The 27,305-nt window shown below is 35.7% G+C and overlaps 1 protein-coding gene across 1 annotated transcript in view; it reads right to left on the reverse strand.

The window, feature by feature from the left end:
• The window catches only part of SYNE1 (spectrin repeat containing nuclear envelope protein 1), a 329,785-nt gene that overhangs the window by 200,844 nt on the left and 101,636 nt on the right, over positions 1-27,305 (reverse strand). The window contains 20 exon segments of the mRNA XM_042795897.1: positions 223-346; positions 457-644; positions 2,367-2,465; positions 2,979-3,206; positions 6,115-6,265; positions 9,192-9,352; positions 10,357-10,497; positions 11,769-11,945; positions 13,513-13,680; positions 15,613-15,777; positions 16,976-17,084; positions 17,338-17,546; positions 17,788-17,946; positions 18,834-18,968; positions 19,552-19,716; positions 21,629-21,787; positions 23,519-23,692; positions 24,027-24,170; positions 24,611-24,763; positions 26,459-26,623. Coding sequence (XP_042651831.1) covers positions 223-346; positions 457-644; positions 2,367-2,465; positions 2,979-3,206; positions 6,115-6,265; positions 9,192-9,352; positions 10,357-10,497; positions 11,769-11,945; positions 13,513-13,680; positions 15,613-15,777; positions 16,976-17,084; positions 17,338-17,546; positions 17,788-17,946; positions 18,834-18,968; positions 19,552-19,716; positions 21,629-21,787; positions 23,519-23,692; positions 24,027-24,170; positions 24,611-24,763; positions 26,459-26,623 — 3,174 coding nt within the window.

Here is a 27,305-nt window from a genome sequence, read left to right on the forward strand (position 1 = left end):
ACTATTTTTCTTGAGCCAGCATGTTATATTTACAAATAACATTATTCCTGTAATTTTCTTGTCTTGGTAAGTAACAACAGTGATAATGTAATACTTCCCTAGGACATTCCCGAAGCCCAGATTCAAGTGACTTGTCAGACTACAACTGAGCAAGTCCATCCTTTAAAAGACACAGAAACAAACCAGGAAATGTAGGGGGACAATTTTTCAGTTGAAATGTACCTGCAGTGATTGCAGTTCACCTTCCAGTTTAACTCTGTCAGCAGAAACGTACTGTTCTGGAGGCCTGGCTGTAGCTTCACACCCCTCCACCCAGGTCAGGAAGGCAGACAGCTCCTTCTCCTGCCTAACAAAATCACAGTGTAGAGTTAGGAACTCAAGTTTTCCCCTTGGTCTCATACACTGACAGCAGGAAGGACTCTGTGTCCACCATAACAGATGTGAGAGTCTACTCACTTCTGCCACTGAGCCAGAAGAGTCTCTAAGAAGGTCTGTTTCTCTTTAGCATTTTCTAGCACCTTTTCATATTTCTGCTGTAATGCTGTAACCTCCTGAGCAGCTTTTTCTTTGTTTGCCACTTTTCGGGCACAGGCTGAGAGAGAGGCCAGAGTGTTGCTCAGTTTTTCCACAGTATGACATAGGTCCTAATGAACAACATGTAAAAGAAACAGAAGTCACATACATAAAAAATAGAGCTATGGTAAAAACAGTGGGAAAATTCTGTGTATCTACTCGAAGTTTGAAACAATGTTACATCCACCAGATCATGAAGACACTGCATAGCTTACATTTCACTCATCTATCCTAGGTACACATGTTCCAGGCATATCAATCAACTAGCTTGTAGTGGGGAAAAACTTTCCTAAGAATAGTGTTAAAGAAAAAAACAGTCAAAAGGGTCAGATCTTCTGAATGGGCATGTGACACAGCACGATCATGTGGGACAAAGCTCCGAATTCCCTAACATCTGTCAAAGAGTTGCTCTAATTTATAGATGCACAGTAAATACAAATGCTCACACCAACATGTGAGGACTGCCAGGCTTGCAGCCCATGTCATGATATGGCAGAGGTAGGGAACAATTACTGTGAACTTCTGTCAGCATTTGCTAAAAGTCTCTTTCATAGAAACAGCATCTGATGATGACTAAACTTACCAGTGTTTCCATTTCTAGAGAGGTGGGAAATGTGTTCATGTGAAAATGATTGAAATGTAATACAATGTGTTAGAAAAGAACAAAATGAAATAGATTTAAGACCACTAAAGTTCCAACTCACTGGCGTGAAATAATAACAGTTGTAATGGTTATAATTACAGTCATGAAAGAAATTGGATATAGAAGGAAATGTGAATTATACAGCAATGAGGTGTTAATGTTTAAACTAAATAATAAAAAATAATTTCACATTAAGGCATTGAATCATCATGATCCCGTAGCCAGGACAAGAGTTTACAATAGCATACTCAGCATATTCATAATGCTTAAAAGCCAGTAACAGTAATGATTACATGTACTGTGTGAATAAATTCTCCACAGGCAAAATATTTTTCCTCAACAAGTATCAAGCTTTTTTGAAGCAGACAGGCCAGGTCTTCCTTGCATACAGCCTTTGCAAGTAGTCACCACTAAGTTCAGAAGAAATTATATGTATTTTACTGCAAGAACCATATCACTGAAAGTTTTACAGTATTTTGTTAGAAAGAAAGATAATGACTGTTGTTGGAAGAACACATTACAAACTTATAGACGCAGACAAAAATGCTACACCAAATTCCCTAAGATTTGAGACTTTTTGTAGTTTGAATACCAATCCAGTGTTTGTTTTCTTTTTGTAATGGACTGAACCAAATGTCCAAACACCCATGGATTTCTGCCATCACAGGTAAATTTTCCAGTTGAAACTGTCTTCAGTCTCTTCATTGTCCAAGAAAAACTACTTCCAAGGAGATTTTTTTTTTTTTTTTTTAAATCACAGAGTTCTCTATACCAAGATCCAAGTTTCATGAAAATCTTTGAGGAAAAATGTCTAACACGTTTCTTATCTTATACTTTTCATAACGATTTAGATGCAGAAAATTAAAAACCTGAAGAACTGATAGATACTTTTAGACTTTCCTATCTCTAAAGTGTGGAGAAAGCTCTCCAAGCTGGTCTGAAATGGTGAGAAGAACTAGCTGAGAAAGCCTGCTTAAGCCTTCCCTGGGGCTGCCCGCCCTGCCAGGCAGCCCTTGCCTCCCCCTGCCTCTACCCTGGGCTGTGGCATCAGGCAGCCCCTGGCTGGGAGGTTACTGCTGTTTCTGTGAGGAGGTCAGCGTGGCACCGTTCCCCTGGGATCGGTGGCAGGAGTCGCTGGCCGCATGCTCACCGTGCAATCCTGAAGGGCTGCGTACGTTGCTGCTGCTGAAGAACACGATGTGAGAGGCTCAGCTAGCTTAGCTTCAAATTCAGACACCGCCTGCTGCACCTATGAAGAAAGGCAAACCAGAGTCTAAAACCAGCAGGAGATACATAAACGATGCTTTAAGCAACATCTTTTAAATATTCAGTGCCAAGAGAATATTATATTGTAAGCTTTTGTAGTGCCTTTTGAAGTTAAAAGGTCATAACTCTGTTCAGCTCCTTGTGACTGGGGCAATAATATTTAAATCATTTTCCTTATGACCTACTAACAATCTGAGATTGAAGTTATAGTGTTTATAAGAAGTATTGTTGTGGTTTATTAGTGCAATATCCATAGGAATCACTTAGGTTTTCTAAAAGACAGCATAATTTTTTGAGTGTGTGTGTATTTTAGTATCTTCCTCAATCTGCCTTTTAAGTCAAAGCACAAATTTATGCATAAAGGTCTTGCAGTTATGATCTACTCATATATTCTAGTTCAATCTATTATGATAGACATTTTATATTCAATTTTGGAAAAATAAAGAGTAATTCTATAAATCACTGCAAAGAATCCAGCAAATTTTATATTGTCTACCTGTTTAAGACTTTCTTCGTATTTCTGCTGTGCTGATGCATTCCCTGTGATTGTTCCTTCCAGTCTCTGTGCATGATCTCTAAGCTCTTCCCAATACCTTTTGACCTGAGTCAGTTTGGCTTTAATATGTGCACATTCTCCTGAGGTAACAAACTGGGAAAAAGATTCAGCTTCCTCTTCTAGTTTGGAGATCCCAGTTTTTTTACCATTTATTTCTTTATTAATAACCTAAAATGTAAAATAATAGTAAATAATCACAATAGGTTTTTAATTATCAGAATAATATTTTCTACTTCCTTCTTTTACCCGAGCTACTAACATTCTTCACTGAAAAAGTAAAAAAGAGGAGGGTTCATTGACCACTTGAAATAACTAGTTACAGAAGTCTTTCATATTCCCTGTAAATTCCCTTTTTCTTTTTGAAGTTAAATTAGATGATGAGGTAGGGTGAATGTGCCCTCAGGCAGAGGATTAATCAAAAAAACACATTATAGCATAAATAGGAAACCATGAAACAAATGGGATAATGGCCTTTGGTACTTTTCAGCTGTTTTGTACATCCATTAGTAAACGCATCAAAGCAAACTAGCACTGGCTTTACATTTCAGCAGCTGCGTGACAGCAACTGTCTCCTTTTATTCTGCACATTTTTTTAATTGCAAATTAGAAGCAAACCTGAAAGCTACAACATCCAAGACAGAAACTTATGGTGTTTCACACTCAGTGGCTACTTATTCAGTAAGCATCTGTGAACTTGAAAATAAGGTATCTTTCACAACACAGTGAGAAACATGCATTGAGAGGTAACTGAAAGAGCCAAAAGCACTCTTTGAAATTGAAATAGAAAATAGCAATCTTGGACATAAAAATGTTAAGATATGTATGTATAAGAACTCAATCAAAAACTTTCCTGAAAATGCACTCTCAAAAGCATAGGAAGTGCCTACTTTCTGCTGTGATTGTGATAAAAATATGGCATCTTTCTTGCCATTATAAAGCTCAGGAGTGGCTTACTGCAACATTCAGTCTAGAATTAGCACAGTGACAGTACAGAAAAATATGTGGTGCTGTAAGCATTTAGTTTCTCTTTATGCAATATATTCTGAATTAATTTGGATTCTAAAATATCTTTTTTTTGTATGAGAATACGGTGGTGCAGAAAAATACTGGATTTGCAGCCCTGAAGCTGAAATTATCTAACAACTCAGCAGATACAAATGAGGCAGTGCTTTTTTACTCCCACACTATTGTTAAATTCACTCAGTTACATAAAAGAAGGTGGATAATTCAGGCCTTCAAACTCTCACAGAGTCTGCCACCAATGGTAACTACTTGTGATAACTGTCATGTTGTTCCACCAGGAATATCAGAGAAATGTATAGGGGAAAATCTGGCTCTGCTGAAGTCATTGGGGTTTTGCAGTCAGTGTCAGCAAAAGTAGAATATTACCACTACTGTATATGATGATTACATTCAGCTGACTCCAGTTTTTTTTTATCTGGTCAGCCAAAGATATCAGGGAGCACACTATTTTTTATTCATTTGCCTCATGTTGCAATATTCCTTTCTAGTTGTATTAGAAATTATAAACTAAGTATGCTGATTAGCATTGTGACACAGAGTAACTCATCAGGAAGTTTACAACAAAACATAACAAATTCTTCAAAATCAGGCACAAAGCAATGCTGCTGAAGGAGACCTCCAGCTGTGTCCACGCACTGGAGGTTAGATGACTCATTTCACATATCACAGTTCATAAAACTCATTTGTTCATGTGAGTTACAATGATGTCTCCTAGGCCTTATGTGGAGGATTTTCTCTGCTTTATGTCTGTTTGCTCAGACATTTATAAACATTATTGCTGACCATTTTCCTTCTGTCACGATGAGGAAGAATAATGGGGGAATTTTCAGAAACTTGCAATGCAGTGTAAAAATTACTGCTTATCTGCATATATAGCAAGGAACAGCCTTTCTGGAAAACTGGCTTGAATGGGCTAGCAGAGCTTAAGTAAGGCCCATTTAGACAAGAACTGTCACACTGTAATGCAATATCAATATAATTTGACGCACTTATTTTCTGTCTTAAACTCTGGAATCCTATCCACTAACTACTGAAAAGCACAACATGACAAAGTATGTCAGTGGAATAACTGCATATACATTGTTTCACAAGGAAACTCTTTTTGAACTGCTGTGGCGAGAAAGCAAGAATTCAAGCATTGTTTTATTCTTCAATGATGAAATCAAGAGATTTTATTTACTTGGTGTATGTAAAGTTCTGATCAAATTAAGAACAGGAAAATCTGTTGATAAACTGCTTCTGTCAGATGAAACAAGTGCCTTATGGGATCCTTTGGAAGTACTTGGTGCCAACCAGGTCCATGGCTGCAAGCAGCTGCACACCTTGTGCGCTTTCAGAAGAGGAAGGAGGTCACAGAATAAAGCCAACAGCAGCGTGCACTGCGTATTGAAAAGCTCTGTCCCCTTAGAAACATGCAGTTTCAGAGAAGGTACATTTTCTTTTGTGGGAGGATATGAAGTCAGCCCTTGAAATGCAATCCTTGGACACAATATGCACCTCAGCAATATGAAACTAAACCACTGTGTATCTACAGGAATGTATACAGAATTTAAGACAGTGTAAATATAATAGCAATAAATGGTATGTAGATTTGCAAGCTACCGAGAGCAATCATTTCTTTATTATTTCAGCATAAAAGATACAATATATGAAATTATAACTTTAGCTTGCAAGATTAAAATCAAGTTCTAGATCCACTAGCTGATGTATGTTTTAAAATTAAAAAGCCTTATACAACATATATTTATGTAGCTATTTTGTACACCAGTTGAGATTACTCAAAAAATAAGAAGAGTATAAATTAAATAATGTTTTTAACCATACATACAAAGCTCCATATATGTAAACTAAACACACTAAAAGAGAAGGCAGCCTGTAGGAATTTTCCTTTAGTTTATGTAAAACCTTACTGCTTGATATATTTGTGTACAAAATGTCCCATCCTTACATCATGGTAGTTCTGAAACATATAAAATGTCTGTTCTCCCATTTGGCCTCTAGCAAATGACAGATAAATGGGCTTTTAATGCTAAACATAACAAGAACTAATCACCTTGATTTGGCTGATCTGTATGTCCAAAGGAGATGATGATGTTTCCAAAGTTTCCAGTTCTTTTTCTTGTTCAGCTATCCAGATGGACAGAGCTTCAAAATTATTGCCAAAATGATCCCACTTGTTTTTCACCTTTTCCATGCTTTTAATACTAAAATTAACCAAATTAATTAGAGAGAATAAGCAGTTTAATATAATGAAGCTGCCCACATTGTTGCTAGAATAAAAATGTAACTTATTAAATCTACAGGAGGGTAATTTTAAAAACTCCTGGTTTCAGAGGACCACACTGTGCACCTAAATTCAAACTTGGTTCTCTCTTAGACTGTGCACCCAAAGTCAAACAATTATATTAGCCATAGTGGGGACACTGAGAGGTGAAACAGTACAGCTTCATTCATCAGCTGTACATCAAGAATGTCATTATAGCAGGAAGAGAAAGGAAAAGTAACGTAAATATTATTTCTATTAATATATATGGAATTATATCAGAAATCTAAAAACTGAGATAGCTGAGTGCATAGATATTAGCCATTCAGTCACTAGAAGAGAATGATTAAAACCAGTGTATTCTGGATGTACATATATTTGCCAATGCTTGACTGCTTTATTAAACTTGTTTTTTTATAACAGCAATCTCCTCATCTTATAGGAAGCTTTCTGAGGCAATGATTTCATATCAAGCCAAAGAATCAACAACAGATATGATTCAACTACCTCAAAGTCAATAGATTTATATTATTTGTAACGTACGTGATAGGTATGTTAAGCAGAGACAGATTATGACTGATTCTTGTATGTCTTGGTTAGCAAACAAAACACCTTTTTTTTTTTTTTTGTCACAAGAAGCCTATGGTCCTCATAAGGCCTAACAGCATTAACTTCCAGTATATGAGTTTCTGTTCCTTTCAAATTATTGTAAAGAAACCAGTGCTAAAGTAGGCCCTACACACAGCTTGCAAAACGTGTATTTGCTATTTCACTGAAAATATTAAAATTTCATCAGAAAAGTTTAAATACTATAAAATTCCAAAGCACATTTTCCTTTTAAATATAGCCTTAAAAACCATTCCATGTTAAAAAGTTTGTTTTAATTTCTTTTCTTCCCCTCATTAAAGCTAGCAGAAGCTTTAAGAAAGGACGTAGTCTAAAAATGTAAAAATTGGCCTTTATATATATTTTCAAAATGAAAAAAAAAAAAATAGCAATGTCAACAGCCATTTACCGATAAGAGTGTATTCAAATTCAAGTTATATGTAGGAAAATAAAGTGTAAAAATATTTCACTCAAGTCCAGCCCAATAAAATACATCTGAAAGTCAGAATCAAGGGTCCAAATCAGTGGCACAACAGCTGAAAATCCTTCGCTTTTGTATCTGCCTTCCTTACAGTTGTAAGAATGCTGCAGACTGCAAAGAGTATAGTCCGAAACACCCTGCACAGCTATGCACCATCTCCTTGGAAAACAGATGTACTAAGTTTGCTCTGTAGCTGACTTTGAAGATCTGCTTAAATTCTTCTTTCCCTATCCTGTTCGTTGGCATTGTATGTACCATATGTATTCGGAATACCTTCACTTTAAATTACTTGGCCAAGATTTTTATTGATGATATGAGTTACAACATAACCCTTACACACTGATTATATATCCTGTAGATTCACTATAATGAGTTCTGTGTATTTGCATGTTTTGCAGATGGAATGCATTTTTTTATTATCTGTCACAGTACCACAGACATTCTGTATAATCCATACATTCAACTAAAACCTATTTCATATCTACATTGAAAGGGGATATCGATGATGGCTTTCATTTAAAAATAGATTACATTATTTAAGAAGTGAATATTCATTGTTGGAAGGATGAATGTCTTGTACTGAAAAAAATCACACTAACTTTCTCTCTAATACTGGAGAAAATTATGTATAAAGTATCCAGTAAGATACAGTAGCATTTGACTGCAAATCACTGTAATACTTCATTTTGTAGAAAGTATTACGGAAAAAAGTTAGACCACCAATAATCAGAAAGTTGTATCTGCAGCACAGGCTAGTTATTCTGGTTTACAACTGTTCTTTTACATTGGTAAGAAAATGGCATCAAATTAAAGTCAGATTAGCATGACAATGGTCAATAGGGGAAAAAATCCAGTAATGTGGGCATTGCTCTTTGCTCACATTCAGGTGGAGGTGGTGGTACCTGCTTAAACTTATACAGTAAATTATTCTACACAATAATTCCAGTAAGACAACATAGAATTGGCACAAATATACATGACTTGTGTATCAGTTCTAATATATGCAAAAATATACACATATAAATGTATGTGTATATATATAAATGTATGTGTATGTACACAGCTGAAACTGAAGTTGAGTAATCTGAGTTCAACAACTGAGTTACTCGAGAATACGGATGAAATTTTTACAAATAGAAAAAGCTACAAATATTTACAGGACTTAACAACATTTTTTTGTAGCTTGAACTTTCAATTTTTAAACAAAATTTGGCAATTGATGCCTTTGTTGTGTTTTTTTTTTTGTTGTTGTTGTTTTGTTTGTTTGTTTTGTTTGTTTGTTTGTTTGTTTGTTTGTTTTTGTTTTTTGTTTTTTGTTTTTTTCAGCAGAAGCAGCTTTTGATATTACCCATGAAATAAAATCTGGGCATTCAGCTAAGATGAAGGCACTTTTTGACATTCCTATGGAAAAAGTAGAATACTGAAAACCGAGGTAAATATGGTAAATGTGCTGTTCTCAAGCCTGCACTGAGATTTTTCTTTCTAAAAGAGTCTAGTACCTCAAGAATGAGTTTAATTATCCCTTCTCCACAAAACTGGGACTTAAAGATAAGTGACAAGCTATATGTAACTAACAGTGGGTTTATAAACTGCGTATTTTAAAAATATTTTGTTTATTTGCACACTCTTGACATATTTGGTACTATAATCTGGTTACTATGCCATGGCAAGCTGTAAATGACAGAGCTGATGAGAAAACACAAAATGCTGACAAGGTATTCTAGAAATCTGATACAATTTTATAGTGGAGAATAAATATTAGGACTTGTTAAGAACATACTCTTCTTCAAGAGTAACTTCCACTTTTTTCACTTGTTCTTGGATTGATTTTGCCTGCTGCTGAAGGGACTGCTTGTTCTTTAAACCAAGCTGTATCTCAGAAGAATTCTTCACCAAATTCTCAGCCTGCACTGCCATTGCTTCAGTCTGTTTAGAAAGTTCCTGTAAGGATGCAAGACACATTAATACAACTATAAACACAAGAAGTATTTTTCCTCAATGTTTGTGGTTGAAAAAAGTATCTGTGTCCTACATGCATATTTTGAATGTGTAAATACATAAAAACAATCTCTGAAGTAAGTAATTTTCATGTTGTATTTAAGAAATGTTAATTTGACAAACTAGTTTGAATAAAATTTATCAAGGGAAACTGTATGTCCAAAAGTTTTTAACTCAATCAATCAAAATTTATTCTATAGCTCAAGAAATTTCTTTGTGAATTTTGGAAAATTATATACATCTTTATTTAATCTTCAGATCCTACCCTTTTATGGAGATGATTTTGCAGTACGTCATAGCTTGTAATCTCACTTTATTTAGCAACTATTTTCTATCACAAACATTAAACTCATACACCAGAACAATGGATGCTGAATATAACCAAGATATGTACAATTTAGTATCAGATTCATCAAAGGGTAAAAACTGTGTGAAAAACATGGCACTTAGGAAAGCAAATCACTACTATTACTTCTGTACTAGTAAATAAAATGAGCTGGGATAAATCTCTGTTACTTAAGCGCAAGAAGCACGTTATGGGTTATGCCCATGTTTTAGAAGTCTCTCCTTTTTCTCCTGAGGGCTAAAGGAAGGCTAGTTGGCACATTCTACATAACCTTGCCAAAGAGCACAATATTGATGTTGTTATGCCAGTGCTTGACACTGTTTAGCTTACTGGTATAGATGATTACTGAGCACAAAATGAGAAGTCCTCAAAATCATTTTAACTTCTATACATGCACTTCAAATGCAGATTTTGCGTAGTTCTTCACCTTTTCATAAAATAACTTTTTACCTCTAAACAGTTTATGCAGTCTTTAACCTGTGTAAGCAATTTGAACTGGCGTTAATGGGAAACCATGCAAAGATGAAGGCAATGTGCTCACTATATGTTGACAAGCAAAGCGGAAAGATATCCCAGTTCCTGTATTTCATACAGTGAATACCTTTGTCTGATCCAGTTCTGAGGAGAGGCTCTCTAAACTGCTAAAGTTTAAGATACGTTCAAGTGCAGAGCTTGCTTGATTGAGATATTTTACTACTGTTTCTTTGTCCCTTTCAAACTGCTCCCATTTATTTATTGTGACCTACAAAAACAAACAAACAAATCCAAAACAGGAACATAAAGACAAAAAGATCAGAGGGGAGAAAACAGAATTTCATTGTAAGTTACTGAAGAAGGAAAAAAGAGAAAGAGCTGACCTAAAACAATTTCTCCTGAGATGCCATCTACTGTACAGATGAAACTGTTCTGGACCCAAAAAAATAAAAGTTTTCCCTTGAATTTTCATGGATTCATACTGCACTGTGCAAAAAAAGCAGTTTTCTAAGGTGCTAGCACTATTTAAATCTTATATTTGAATGTCCTATAAGAAGTCTGAAGTAACAAATGCAGATGCTTATGCTAAGGGTGACAGTCAACAATGTCTAAAAGGATTTTCAAGTTCTCTAATGAAATAAATTGCAGTAAAATGGTAGAAGAGAATCCCTACTCATAGGAAACTCACACACAGGAATCTATTTGTTCTTTTTTGATAATGTAGAATTTTGATTAACATATGGCATTTAATTACCAGTCACAAGAATTATGACAGCATAAACAAACATTTTCTTGATTTTGAAGTGAAGCAAAGCAAAGCCCAAGTTAAGACATTATATATGGGATTCCTTGGAAAAAAAACTGGTCTAAATAATAAATTCTTACATTAATAAGTTATTTGAGCTCTATCGATTATGTTTTCCATCTTGTGTTTTATTGTGGGAAATAGTTTTGATTACTTTAAACATTTTCTGGATTACCATTCTGCTTAGAGAAATGTAAAAGACAAATCAGATATGAGTGCAGGAAGCTATTAATTCTAATCCCAGTTTGTTCAGTGATTAGTTATACAATCTGGAGCAATCCATTTGATCTCTCTGTGACTTTTAACTTTCTTCTTTAAATTTAGGATGACAGAATGTATTTCACACAGTAGTTATGAGGATTATACTCACACAACATCAGGTGTTATTAATCTAATATCCAGCCTAAGGACTCTCCCTTAAGGGGCAATGTCATCTTTAGTAACCAAGACAGCCCATCTAAAAGTTAATTCATGGATAAATTATTTAAAATATCTATTATGTCTGAATAGTTGTGACTTTTAAACACTTCAAACAAAATGCTGTTTCTTTATAAATTAAGAGGTATCCAGCAGCTTCAAACAGTTTTCATAAGGTACTTATCATGAAAACCCCAAAGACAAAGATTCAGAGGTGAGAAAGTGAGCTCAAGACTTTTTACATTAAAAAAATTTACCAAGCTAAAAAAAAAGAAGAAAAATGCATGGGTTTTTATTTCTACTTGCAAAGGACTCACCTGCAGATGTTCTTCACGTTTCTCCATAGTCTGCTGTATGTTCTCCAATGTCCCTTCCAACTTTTGTAAATCCTCTTGCATTGTGCTGGGCAGTCCACCTTCAACCTGCAACTGTTTAGCTTGGGAAATCTGCTGTTGCACATCTTGTCTCTTTGCACGGAGTCTCCTTGTCCTTTGCTAAAAGGATTCATTCAACATGAATGATTAGACTTTTTTAGCTTCTTTGGGAAACTGGCACAATGAAACCACCTTCTGGTTTTGAAAGAGTATGCAATGAGAGTAACAAACAGGGGGATAAACTGTGGCAAGTATTCTTGAGAGTCTCACATACTCATCAAGTATATGTCTTGGGTTCCAAAATGTGTATACACCTTTTGTGGCATACAAATGGAAGGGTGACAGTATGGCCATTTATCCAAAGCATCATTTCAGACAGCAGAAGCCACAACAGTTGCGCAACTGCAGTACTAGCCACAGGTGCACGTATTCCTCATGACTGCCTGGAAACATCCAGGTCTGCTCTGCACTCTTTGAGGCACAGGTTGGAGCCTCAGATTGATCAAAGCAATTACCAGCCTTCATTAGACAGCAGTAGAGGGACGGCCAAGTTGTGTAACTCTTTTCCTAACGCATTTTGCTTTGCAGCACTGTCAGAAACTCCTAAGACTACATCCCCTCTTGTTTCCTAATATGCCTGACCCCTTGCAAGCCCTTCTAGGTAAGCTCACAGCTTCCTGCTCAATTCTACTCTGGGTACCTTCAGGTCTTTGTCAAAGTCTAGTTTTACCTTAACAGACTCTATATCAAAAGAAAAAAAGTCTAGGAACTCATGGAGAAGTTAACTATTCCTACTAACTCTCTTATGATGAATAAAGAATGTAGAGTTTTGAAAAAAAAAATATGAACCTTAACACATAGAGTAGCTTTTACAAACACTAAAGATTTTAGATAAGACACAGGTAAGGCACAGTAGTGCCTGGTCATGCAGTAAGACATGGCTGACCTCACAGAAATAGCCATTAATATAAAACACTTATATAATGCCCAAATATTGGCAGGAAATTATTCTTATTAGCTTTAAGCAGACCTCAGAGTTAATTTCCCATAATAGGCCTTAAAACCCATGATTCTTGCTGTATGCAACCCATATGATTTATTATTACTAAGCAGTAGACGTTTTGATCTACTATCAGTACATAAAAAGCCTCCTGTTCTACTCCTACAGAATGGAGGTCCATCTGCCACTGCAGTAGCTACCTAGAGGAGGAGATGAGGCTGGGGGTACAACTCCCCTCCAGCATTTAGCGCTGGGGCCACATCAGAGACGCTTAAGTCGAGAAATTTCCAAAACCAGAATTTGGGCCCAATTTACCATGATCAAATCTGACATGCAAACTTTTAAAAAGGTAAAAAGAGAGAGACTACATATTTGCAGAGTACGCTTACCCAAAATTTCAAGTAAATGAAGCTTATTTTTCAGGTGTTCTGTGCCCAAAACCCCCATGAAATAATAGGATATTCAATAAAATAAAACAAGCTCATCTTTGGGCATTAACATTTAAAAAATACTGAGTACTTTTTTGATTATAATAAATCAATACTAAGCCATATGAGACTGTTTCCTTTATAACTCTTTCTAGCTTAAATATAGTAAGTTATGTTAATGGACATAACAAAATTCCGTAATTACATAAATTCTACCTTAAAAAAAAAAAACATATATGGACATGAGTAATTGCCTTACCTGATGATGAAGCAGTAGTTGCTGAGCTTGTATCAAATTCTCTGTATCCAGGATCTTTTCAGCCTCTGCCTGGGCTTCTTTAGAGTTGTTGATTAATTCTTCAATTGCATTTTTAACTTCTTCTTTGTACTGGACACAGTCTCCAACAGTGCCTAAAGTCTTTTCAATCTACAATTATGGATAACTTTAAGTATTTCATGTTGAAAGGCATATATATACTTGTAGGGCACATTTATATTTGGAATATTTTTTCAAAAAATATAGTAAATTGTCTAAATTCAAACCATTTTTGTCTCCAGCATTCTTGACATCTTTAACTTTACATTGAAAGAGTGACTGTTGACTTAAAACATGATTGAGGAGACCTTTGTCTTGTTTACACATAATTCCTATTACACTGCCATATGGCAATTAGCTATCTGTGACAGCTACTTATTGGTGATCACTTCAAAAATACATGCCATCCTAATCCTTGCAAATTGACCCAGATTCCAAAACACCTGCACTACTTAACTCACAAAACATCTTGACACCTTTTGGACCTTCTGGAGTAATGCCCTTTTGAATCATAAATGTATGAAAATGCCCTGTTACCCTGGTTTTATGGACCACAATATGCATGTGGTGCAATAACCAGTGTCAGTTTGCAGAATTTTATGAAGATTTATCTATTCAACATATCGGAAAGTTCTTCCCTCTTTGCATGATTCATCTGACTACTTGTATCTGATTCTCAGTACAGGCTCTGTTCCCCAGACAGTTCCTGTGTTTTAAGGTTTTAATCATAAAGTACTCTAGAACTATGAAACTCCTGTATTTTCTTCCTCTCTCTCTTTCTTTCCAGACCATATTCACTTTGGACAGTCATTCAGCTTCAAGCCATTCTCCTTCCTGTTATATAAATGTTTAGTCTTTACTCTCCAAAAAACATTGCTGAACTCTGGAAATACCCCGTATCACTCCTTGGCTAAACAGTCTCATCCATCTGATTAACAAGCTGTAAATTCAGCTGTAAAGAGTATTCAGACTTTCACAAATCTTAAGAATCAGCCTATTACCTATAGTATAAAGTGCCATTTAGGTTACGCTTTTAGATTCAAAACAAGTTTAGATTCTAGCTTTTATTTTTTACCTTCATGAACTTGTGCTCGCCTTAGTTCTGACTTTTAGAGGAAACAAAAAGCAAAAATACTTTAACACAGACCAAAGAAAAAGAAAAATACAGTATCTTAAATTTTTTGCAGTCACTTGGAAATCAGAACATTGGTTGCCCCAACTTTCCGAACAGTTTTCACACCATGAAATTTCTAGAAGTTTCAATAAATACATGGAACATTTATACATTTGGAATACCTACAAGGCCTCCACAAGAATTGACATTAGCAATGGAATCTGAAGTCTGAACTCTTTTTCTATCCTGACCTCCTTCTTCAAATGGATTCATTCCGCCTTCTAAGTGTAAGATGTTCTAAGTTTCTCCTGATCTTTGTTTTTACTGTGAAACAGTGAAGCAGTAAGATCCCTGAGACACCACAGAACTCAAGAGTTCAGTGGATTTTAAGAGGTTTTGCTTCTTATTAGTTAGAAACTTTCAATGATTCCAGCAGTTACAGCATCTCATTATCATTCAGACATCAGCGAGCTGCAGCCTCTTCCTGCAAATTCAGTGTGGGATAGACAGCCTTAATGATCTGAAACTACCTCACAGTAGATCCTTTAGTACTTCAGCATAAAATATTAACAAATGAAAATTAAAGCCTAATTCTATATCCATTAGCTGATGTACATCATGGTTTTGCCAATGTTCACTATGACTTTAGAATTTTGCCTCTAAAAATACTAACATTTTGATTCCAGAAACATTTACTGTGATGCTTTCTAATCCTGCAAAGGGAAAAGATGCATTGTAATAATGTCAGTGTTCTTTGCATGCTACTCTCAAGGTTTTGCTACCCAAGGAGTACGAATGAGTTTTTTGTTGCTGAATGCTTGCAGTTTAATTAAAAAAACACAGCAGGGAACTTATGCTTGTGAAGCCATGATTGATATAATTTCATGTGACATTGTAAATGGAGAGTTCTTGTGTCTCTCATACTATACCTCAGCCAGCAAATCTAGGAGTCCCCTGAAGTCACTGGAAAGATTACAAAGCTCATCCTCTGTCTTTTTGGCCTCCAAATCAGGACATACTGTGGTCAGAACAGCAAGTCTAGCTTTTAGCCAGCTGTGATTTTCTCCTTGTTTGTTAATATGCTTCCTAATTTCCTATGGAAGAATCAAAACATATTTTCTTCAACTAAACAAAATACATAAATGAGTCACATTCATGGTATCAGTTCAAAGATTAATAGTGTAAACATACTACCTTTGTTCTTACCTTGAAACACTAGAAATGTAGTATCTTTCTATCTGCATACCCTATCTGATTCTGTTCCAGTTAATTTCTAGGATTTTGCATTTTCTCCACAGACTTTACTCCACTACTAATTATTAGAATGTTAGTTAGTGGAGTACTTTTTCCTCACAAATTAACTCTTACCTACAGATAAATAGATAGATGGTAGATACCATGTGTATATTTTCCGTATACTGACCCAATTTCTTAGTTACCATTTAAATACTAAATGCTGACTTTCTCAAACAAAATTTGAAGTGGAATAAGGCTTTGTGTATTTTTTTCCTATTTAAGTAGCTATTTTTTCCCTCTTTTTGCCCAGCAGTTTGTTTATATCTGTGCGAGTGCTGATGAGAAGTTGTCAGCAGTGAAACTGCATGAGTAAATCATACTTTTTTGGTGAAGAAGCACTCGTTAAGCTAAAAGCCTATCTACTTTATCAAGGTCATCTTAATTATGTTTCTCTGCACAGTTAGCCTTACCACCTGCTCATGACTTTCACACAAACTTCTACAGATTCTGACATTCCTACTTTTGCTTCTGGTATGTGAGATAAAAAGAGAAGTAAGGGTCAAGCTAGGTCCCAAGTGACACAATAAGTTATTGCCTAAAGCTTATATAACCAAACAAATCAATCTTCAACTATGCTACCACTTCTGTTACATGACCAATGCAAAAGTGAATGGCAGAATATCTTTGCCTCCTCAGTTGTACTACTATAGATGAGAAGTTTTACTATAGAAGCTTTCCCTAAATGTAAGACAGTAACTTGATCCCTAAAAAACACCCAGTCCAGAAATTTTGCCTTTTCACAGCACTTTTAACTGTGCATGCAGCATGATGAGGGGCAACTATTTATTTTAGTCTACCTGCCATTCTCTAAATTATTAAAAGTAGGAACTTTTGCATGTGGAACTTTCTCCTAGAAATGTTTTTAAGAATAGCAGGAGTCAGCTCAGCTACTACGGTCTCCATAGTAAAACAGTTGCATTACTTCAGAATACAGCTTTATTCAGTGTTCCAGTAGCAGTGACTATATCTTTGTTAGAATATAAGCTAAGGGCTCACCCCCACGGATGCTTTAAATTGCTTGTATTTGGCAGTATCACTGACATTTTCCTTTATCTTCTTTAACTCTCCTTCTGTTGACAAAATCCAATTTGCCAATTCAGAAAATCTGAAATAAAACATCACATAAACCAAAGCAAGGAAAAAAGTTAGACAAAAATTGCCACCACCAAATGGTAGCCTCTTAAATTTAAGCCAGAAATTATAAAATCCACTCAAAACCCCACTATAATTTGTGGAATTACTACATAAAGTATAGCTGATAACACTGTATACTTTTTTATGTGGTACTGATCTGTGATATTGACAGAAGTGACCACACATAAGGCTCTACGAGACCCAACAGGCAATTGAGATGACACCTGTTCTTGTAGCCCTTCCAGGTCTCCGAGTGCTCTGTTAACTTTATGTATGTGCTGTCTATCTGGGATTTGAGCTCCTTCAGGATTCTTTGGCTGCTTTCCAATGTAGCCCTCACTGGATCAGAAACCGGCAGTTTTTGGCACAGTTCTTCAATCCTTTGTAGCCTTTTCTCACAAAGGTGGTAATGGCCCTTGTTACCGAAGAACAACTGATGGGAGACAAAGCGGAAAATTCAGTAAAAATACAAATTGGCAGAAATCACAAAGTATATCTATATATTTGTTATAAACTGTACTAAGCTCAAATCAAAACCTTTGTTAAAGGTCCCAAGGATTGATCTGATTTACTTGTGCAGAGTATTTGGTGGCTTAAGAGCTGGTCAGACCTGTTTATTATTGAGATTTAAATGTATTTCTGTACATGTCCACATGGTGGCATGTAATTCATACCATGTGTTCCTCGATCATCCTTTCATTGCCTTCTCTCGATAACACCTTGTTCTGTCGAGCTAGTTCTGCTTTGCACTCCTCCACTGTGACCAGGAACTTGCTTTTTTGTACTTCAATCTTCAAGTGGATCAAATGATATGGGGCTTCTGTTTGAAGATCCTACACACCAACAGGGGCAATAAACAAGCGCAGAGATAAAACTACTGCCATTACCTCAGCATGAAGTCAATACAAAAAAAATATATAAAAACTGCAAATATAAAAAATAAAGCATATATATGCATGAACAGACGGGGGTTTCTCTGTATTCATTTAAATAAATAAAGCAACTTGTTACCAATATCTCTTAGATATATCATAAGGTCACAAGTTTTTGGGGACCAGAATATGTATGTATAGGGCACATTATAGAGACATCTTGATTCTTGGCAAAATATACCAAATATTTCCTGTATAAAATAACAAAGCAAACAATAATAGTGAAGGTATATTCAAAACTGCTTCCAGAGGTTCCTGCTTGTGTGCTCGGGAGACACCACTCATCCATCACTTCAGCTTTGACCTGCAACAAGCAGGCAAAAAATTCCATAGCTGATAAGCAATGTTTGTTCAGTTGTTTGAGCCTTTGGCAGAAGACACAATTTAAACTGAAGGTGTGATCTCTTACAAATTTGTTTTACTAAGTCTGGGAAAGTAACTGCAATCATCCAATATCAGTATAAAGTAAGAAAAGATGGCACCTATTCTCTATAAAAGTTCTTAACACATCTATCATTATGGCTGTATATAGGGAGAGAAATTAAGGTTTCATAGTTAATTTCTCACATTTCTTGACTTTTGACAGCTTTACTTAACAAGGTTTTTTCTAGAGGGTATTTGTAGATGAAACTTTATCTAATGTAAAATACAGTTTTTTCCCCAATTGTACAGGAAGCCAAATAATAAAACTCATTTATTCTATTTTAATTTATTTTCAACATATAGGTAATGCAGAAACATTCTTAAGTTAAGACTTACAATTACCAGAGACATTCAGTGTCACTAACCTTCCACTGCCTATGGAGTTTTCTCACAGCTTCCTGCAGGTTGTGTTGCTCTTGTTCTGGGAGGATGTCAGTAAGTTCATCACATGCTTTCAGAAAGGCATTTAGGACTCTCTGATCCAACTGGTTAAAGAATTCCTGAAGTTGAGGTGGAAAGTGAGAAGGTGAGATGAGCTGGTTATTGATATGGTAACCTGCCAATATGAAGTCCCCTAACACAATTTAAGTTTCAAGGTTACTTCTGTTGCAGTGAGGAATTCAAGTTTCAGCTAAGGAAGGAACTGTTTCTAGCTATTTAAAGCCCAGCAAAATCATATATTCTCAGCTAGTACACCGAGATGATATTTTAACAAGAATACATTATAAAGCTACACGCGTAAGTAATGGTTGTAATACAGACACAGATATTCATCTGAAAAAAAAAGCAAGGGATGCGTGAGACTTGTAAAATGTAGTATGCTCTCTCCCAATGATTCTACTGGCAAAATTGACCCTAATTTCTAGGGGTTCTTCTCTCTTCACCTTCTGGTTGCTTACATTCATCAGTAAGAGGGGTGATCTTTTTTCTTTTCTGTTTTTCAATCTTAATCATAATTTGACCTGATCTGTATAACTTCTATATGTAAAAGAAATCCACATCAATTTCAAAATTAAGTAGGCTTTTCACTTCTATGTCATGCACTCAAAGATTTCCATGAGGAAGGTCAGTTAATTTACTTACGCTATGTCTCCTGAGAAGTTCTTCAGGATTTCCTTTTTCTTTTAAGCAACAATTGGCAATCTGTATTACTTTCTCCAGTTCTGCTCTAGACTCCTCAAATTTCTTCATCAAACGGCTATTTGCTTCTATGTTTTTTCTCCAGTCACCAGCTTTCCTGACCATATTCTGAGTTATAAGCAAAGAAAATGAGCTGGCAATTTCTCACTGATTTTTATTTGTTCTCTTTTACCATGATCTTACAAAAAAATGCATTTGATTGGTGTCACTCTTTCAAATATATGCCACTCACAAGTGCTTTTCCCTTTCATGATCCCATTTTCCCGATTTTCAATACTTATACTAAGTAAGGCTTCTGCTAATGTCATCCTTCGTTCAAATAAAAATGAGTGGCTATCTAATAATGATGTCTCTGATACCTTCAGAATGCCTCTGCCATTTGGCTAGTGTTTCTTTCAAATGTAAAGCACCTGGTATGGCTAAAAGCTTGCTATTCCATTTTTCCTAGTAGCAGACTACTTCCTCCTACATGACTTTACATAAAGGTTGTTTGACCTATGGATCTAACCAGTTCGATACTACACATCTTCTGACCTGGAAGAGGTTTGTACCATTAGTGGGTCAGAGAAAAAAACAGGTAGAAAGCTGCTTAAAAAAAAGACATCAAATTTTGTGGTTTAGTTGATACTCTAAAATCATCTTGTTTTGAAACCTTAGGCACAGATCCTCATTATTCTGCTTTGTAGTTTGTCTCAGTGCACTGCATTATCCAGTGGTTACAATTCCATAAGCAAGTAACAAAATTTACCAGGAGAAATGTACAGTTCACCAGTTCAACTGCAGCAAGGCAATTTCAACACTGCTTACTAATCATACACTTTACCACCCCCACTGTTACAAACCCCAGTATAAAGAATTGTAATGATTTTACCCAGTGAGTTAATCAAATCTGTAGTTCTCAAACATCCTCCTAAGCCTTTTTAAAGTTGCATATAATTGAATTGCATATGAATTAAAATTGCATATAATAGTAGAATCATATAGGAATGTACTCTTTAAATTAGAAAATGCCAGTTTTCAGATCCATAAATACTTTAACTCTAGGTACATCACATTTTGTATGGTTATGCCATGTTTTATAGGTTTATTTTCTAACATAAAAAGACATAAATCACCATGCATCTTTATAGGAACACTAATGCTTAACATGGTAAATTTATCAAGCTACAATTGCATCTGCTTCTGTTACTATAAACTAAACTTAAATTATTTCTAAATTCTACATCAAAACCCACTGATCTTTAAGTCCAACCCACAAAATACAATATAAATTTTGAAATCCACCTCTCATGGACAGCTCTTTACTGATAGGTGATTTTCTGTAGCTTAAAATTGAGTTTAGATAGTTTTATAGTAAACAATAATTGCCTGAAAACAGATGTAATAGAACCCAACATCTGGAGATCTGACTCCAATACAGTGGTTAATTTGATGCTAGAGTGGGGCTAGACTGGGTCTGAGCAGCCTCGGAAATATCAATATGGTTAATAACATAGAGCTCTACAGTTAAGGGCAATTATAGCCCAAAGTACATATCTTTACATTAACAAATGCAAATAGATATTTGCAACTTTCTATATTCACAGTCCACTGCATTTTCTGAGGAAATACAAAGCCCAGCAATAATAGCATTTGCTAAAGTTTCCATCTTCCATGCTTTGTGTGAAAGGGGATGTATGGGAATATACGAGCAAATAATTAGCCAAGATAACAAAGTCAGGAGAAACAAAAAACAGAGCAGCCCTAACCCGTGGATTTCAGGTTCCTCATTCCAAAGGAGTCTAAGATGGGTGAAAGTTATCCATAAATCCCAGGTTCCTCTGAGGCAGGCTCACCTCTGAATAACTGCTTGGAGAACTTATTACCTAATATAGACAAATACTTAATTTATACCTTGACAACAGACAGGAGAGCTCTCTATGACAATAGCTACAGAGTGGTGAAATGGAGATATAGTAGGATGTATCAGCTGCATATGAACAAGCTTTCAAAAATAGGCACCAAGGTATGACATAATTACCTGAAAAGTAATCTGAACTTGTGTAATCTTCTTCTGAAATGTTGACTGATGGAAATGCTGTAACACTTCACTCGAAGCCACACACTGCAGGATACTCTGACTATTTTTCTCGATCAGGGACACATCTTTCTTGCAGTTTTCTTGGTAAGCTACCAAATCCTGAAAGAAAAAAAAATATATCCACCCTGGCCAGGAACAAAGGAGAGAAAAGTTTGGCAAAATAACAAGAAGGTATTTTTTGACAATTAGGACAAAAGGGATGAGGTCAAGGCACCACGACAAACAGACTACACAAAATGTTATATGTGATAACACAGACCACACAACTTTCTCCTTGTACAGAGTCCTGTACCCAAACAGAGCTCTAGATACCTATAAAAAAAGACACAGACATGTATCCAAGCCTCTCAGGTAGTTTTAGAGAATGAAGGCCAATATATTATGCTGTGATTTAATTTGATGGGATGTCTATTTTTATTGTATAATATAAGTTGGCAGCAGTGAAAACAATAGACATAAGAATGACAACTCTCAGTAGCAGGTTGGGGTGTTAACCCTTCTCGCCTTTCAACAAATTAACCTTTCACGTCAGCTACTGGAATTCAGATTTCATTACAAATGGCATGAAGTAATGAGAATTATACTTTTTAAAAAAAAAAAAAAAAACAAAGAGAGAGAGAAGAGAGAGAAGAAAAAATGCATGATGTTGCATAGACTGAAAAAAAAGTTTAAAAAATCCTGTGGTTAGGAAACTCTTCTGCTATTGAAGGAACACTGTATTCCTCAGCACAAATCTCTGTTTACTCTCCAATCAGCAGAAACCAGCACCCTCCATATAACAGGAAATTTTGTGTTCCTTGGTTGGCAAGTAACTGCAGAAAAACCATGTCTTTTTATTGTGACATTCTGGGGCAGGTTAACCTTCAGAAGCAGAAGAAAGGAGCACTCTTCTCAGCTGCTCCTTAACCTGCAGGTTAGACACATGACTCGGCTGGTTTTGACAGAAGAGGATTTACTGGGGAAGATCAGTGGACTGACTTGATTCAAGCTCACCATATAATTTTTTACCCAAATAAGGTCAAAGCTTGAAGTCACTGGAATAGAAGACCTTTCCTGATGAATTATTGGGCCAAACTCCAGAGTTATTATAGGCTTAAATTAATTTATATATATATATATACACACACACATATACACACAGACACAAAATTAAATATCTTTGTTCTATTTTTTTTTTCTGAAAGGGGCTCCAAATGGCTTTGAAAGATCTCAGCTTCTCATAAAAAATCCATTTAATTGTATTACTTGTCAAACCCAACTCTAATGAAATGTGTAAAGCAATTTTGAGAGACTATTTCTAGTCTATATACCCACATACACAAGGATAAATGTCAATTTCTATGCAAGATCGTCCTATTTTCATTTACATTTCCAAGTGAGCTCTGACTAGCTCTGAATTCCTCCAGAATTAAATGTTTATTGGTCTGGTAGAAAAGTTCTACTACACTTCTCTTCAAAGAAACCACTTCCAGACTTCTAAGAAACCTCTATAATTTTCCAAGAAAACCTGGGGAAGTTCTGGATCATGTTATTTCATCTGCTTAATAAAAAATTCAATGTATTTCTGATACCTTAGTCCAATTTCAACTAGATAAAAATTTTTAAAAACTGTCATATTTACTTTTTGGATTGAAACCATGGGCATTAGGAGGGAACACAAGTTTCAATCTTTGGATGTTTATGCCTAGCTGACTTTAGGACAAGCTATGTTTGTTGCCTGAATATGAAGAATCATTTGCTCAGTTTACCGAGTTGCAATCCAAATTCCTAGAAAGCTAATTGTAAATACTCAGAGGCAGCAAATCTTTGTAAAATGTTTGTGAAACTTACTTGTGCTTTTTGTTTAAGAACAGTTGTAGGTTGTGCTTCAGGATCCACAATAGAAATTATTTCATTGACTTTTTCAAGAGATTCATAAAAATGTGTGATTTGTTTCTCCAGTTCTTCCAGTGGAGACAGCAGATGCTGACATTCACACAGCAGGGCACAGGAATACTCCTTAACCTTTGGCCATTTTAAAGAAAAATCATTATTTAAAAAGTTATAAAACTCAATAAATAGCAGCTTCCTCTGCATGTGGGTTTATACAGTTTCTACCTGTCTCTTTTAAAATAGATCAACCCTGATCCTGAATTACATCTTAAAGAAAATAATATTAAATTTAAGGATGATAGTCTTAAAGTCTAAAAGAAGTAAAATCTTCTCCACTCTGAATTCAATCTGTTGTTACTGTAACTATCTATTTGCTCAAATGCATGTATCTGACCACCTATGCAGGGGAGCTTACTATTTATTAGCTCAACAGTCAACATTTGTAATTGAAAAAGGATTCTGCAACCTTGCTCAGCTGCTCCTTGATCCTTGTCAAAGGTCCAAGCATTTCATTGACCTCCTCTTGGGAAACTTCTTTTGCAACAAGTTGCGCTGTTCTTGTAACCATTTTGTACTGAGCTTCCATACCAGGCAATTTCTGCTTAATGTTCTGAAACAAATATTTAAAAAGATATTTCAACAACAGCCTTCATGGGAGCTACAAGTCTGTTGTCAAGAGATTAAAGTTAGGTATTCCAATTATCAATTGTTTTCATCACTGATTTTAGTGAATACTGGATCATATTTCAAATGCATGAAAACAGTGCCAAAGGATATCAGTCAGCTCACCTGGTTGTGATTTGAAACTACACAGAAAGAAATATCCAGTGGGACAGTGTTTTGGAAATGTGCTCAAGAAACTTCACTCTTAGATAACAATGATTTATATTAGCTATAGCATAAATTATACAAAAAAGCACCACTGTTTTTTTTTTTTTTTAAAGTAATAATGGAAATGTATACTAAGATAATTTTATACTTTCAGAATTAAATAGTTAGATGTTTCTCTCTTATAAAGGAGAAAGAAAGGAATGAGAGGAAGACACTTACTTCTAAATCTTGTACAAACATTTTGACATCGAGGAAGGACACTTCTACAGGGACTGAAAATTTCCTATAGCTTCCATCAATAAAAGCTGTCAAATGGGTAACAGCATCCAAGTATTCCTTCCTCATTTTGTCCAGTTCATCTGCTCGAGCATACTAAGAAAATATAGAGCAAAAAGAAAGAAACAAAAAAATAAGCACTCCAAATGAGATATCTGGCAATTAAGTAATGACTTAAGAGGATTAGCATGTTTTCAGTGCAAAGGTTTTCTGGAAAAAATGCATTCAACAATATACAAAATAATGGAAACTAAGCTTCTAAATTAGTTAGACACTAATTGTCTGCATTAGTCTCAATAGTGCTAATACTAAAAACCAAAACATTCATACAAGAGGTCAGCCTTTTTAAAGTTTCAGATCATTTGGAGAATGCCAAACTCTCATCTGTTTCTAACCTAGAATCAACATCTCATTTAATTTCTCATTACCTACAGTATCAATTTTGAAAATTCAGCAGAGAGAATAGAACGTGAAAAAGCCCAGAAAAGCTGAAGGATAAGGGAAATTTCAATAAAAAAATTGCTGGGTGGAGGAAGGGGAAACACAGGACTTAGAAAGTGGAAAGAGCCGTATGACAGAAATGGTGACAAGTCAGTGAGAAAAACCATAAAGTCAGCACATGAAAGGAGCTGCATAAATAGGGGAAGAGACATTTGCATCCTGGGCATTGCTGTTTCCACAGTGAATCACCCTAAATATCATCACCCAATACAGCTCGAGAACATTCTAGTCAACAGTTTGGAAAAGTTACAATAAAAAAGGGACAATCATTACTGGCTTTTCCATTTAACTTGGCTGCAGTGGAAATAATCATGCCAGTAAAGAAAATAGGTTCAGCATCCTCAGATAGGCAACTGACATTTAAAATCACTGGAAGGGAAAAGTATCATTTGGTGTATATTGACTATAGCAAAGATATCTTCTAATGTGTTTATGAGGTGCGAAATACTTCTGTGTAATTTTATCTCACATCTTCCCTTTGCTTTTTAAAGAGCATATAGAGAAACAACACTTCTTTTCCAATCAGTTGAATCTCTTCTATCAGCTAAAGAGTAGTTGTTTCATTTACTATCAGTGCCTCCTTTCGCACATGATAGAAGTAATGCCTGATTAATTTGGGGAAAACATTTAGTTAATTAACTTGTATTGTACCTGCCTATGGTTGGAGTACAATAATTGAATGCAACTTTCCTTAAAGAGTAATAAAAACATTCACTTTCACCATTTTCACTGTTCAGTTTTACAGAGGTTACAATAATATTAGCTACTTAAACCCAACCATTTTCTTCAAAGAACTGTAGAGGGTATCATAGAATCATAGAGTGGTTTGGGTTGGAAGGGACCTTAAAGATGATCTAGTTCCAACCCCCCTGCCATGGGCAGGGCCCCCTTCCACCAGACCAGGTTGCTCCCAGCCCCGTCCAGCCTGGCCTGGAACCCTTCCAGGGAGGGGGCAGCCACAGCTGCTCTGGGCACCCTGTGCCAGTGCCTCACCTCCCTCACAGTCAAGACTTTCTTCCTTACATCTAATCTAAATCTGCCCTCTTTCATCTTATACTATCTGAAAATGCCCAAAAATAAAAATAAGAAGCTGTATAACAAAAACATAAACAAAGGAAAATCCCCAATAAAATAAACCGCTGTCACGGATTCATTTCTGATTTAAATAATGCTGAACATTAAGGCACTTTAGTAAGTTGTCCTATAGTCCTGCTAGTGGGGCAGATCTGTCTTGCTTGCATGGAAATGACAAAGCAAATCTCTAAAAGTAACCACAGCAAAACCACATACCTGTTTAACTTGCATAAACAATTCTCTCCATCTTCCATTTAATAACAGAAGCTGCTGTTTAAGGTCTCTGGAAATAGTCTCATCACATGTTTCAATCAGAAAATTACCAGCATCGTTCATGGCTGTGTGCTGTTGGATCCAATGAGGTAAGTGCCGGAAGAAATCCTGAAGAAGAAAATTAAAATACTTTTCCAAAACCTTTTCAGTCTTTACCTTAAATCATGAAAGTGAAATTTAATCACCAGCTTGATAAAACTCTTTGAACAATTATCCTCTGAAGCTCTTCATATTGGATATGCCATAATAGAATTTTAAAGTCTGTGAACATAACCTATGGATTTAAAAATTACTACTAGTTTTCTAACAGCTCATTTTACTCCAGTGAGTAGCTTCACTTAAACTAATGGAACTCCTCCTTAAGAGAAAGCTCCGTAACTGAAAACATTGTTAGGGCTTATCTATTTTCTGTCTTGAAACAATATGGGCTGATAGTAACCTGGGCCATATACAGACTGTAGAGAGATTCTTCCCCTTTTGTGAACCATATGCAGCTTTCCACAGTGTGGCATCCCAGAAAATCTGAGAAGATTGAACCTTTATTGCTGTTTTGTCCTATCTCAGAGTAGGTGAGTGGGGAGGGGAAAGGGATGGTTGTCACTGATTTTTTTTCCCCTGTTCCAGTGAGACAGCCTAAATAGCTCAGACATAGTTCCAAATTATTCTGTGCATCCTGCAGGAAGGTACACATGCATAAATTGGTAGAGAGAAGAAAGACCAGCTCCCTCCCTCCCTTTTTGCTCTTCAAGAGGATGGGCAATTGTTCCTGAGGCAGGGATCTCCAGGCATT

This window comes from Tyto alba, unplaced genomic scaffold, assembly GCF_018691265.1.
Source record: "Tyto alba isolate M040663 unplaced genomic scaffold, T.alba_DEE_v4.0 Super-Scaffold_22, whole genome shotgun sequence".
Lineage (NCBI taxonomy): Eukaryota > Metazoa > Chordata > Aves > Strigiformes > Tytonidae > Tyto > Tyto alba.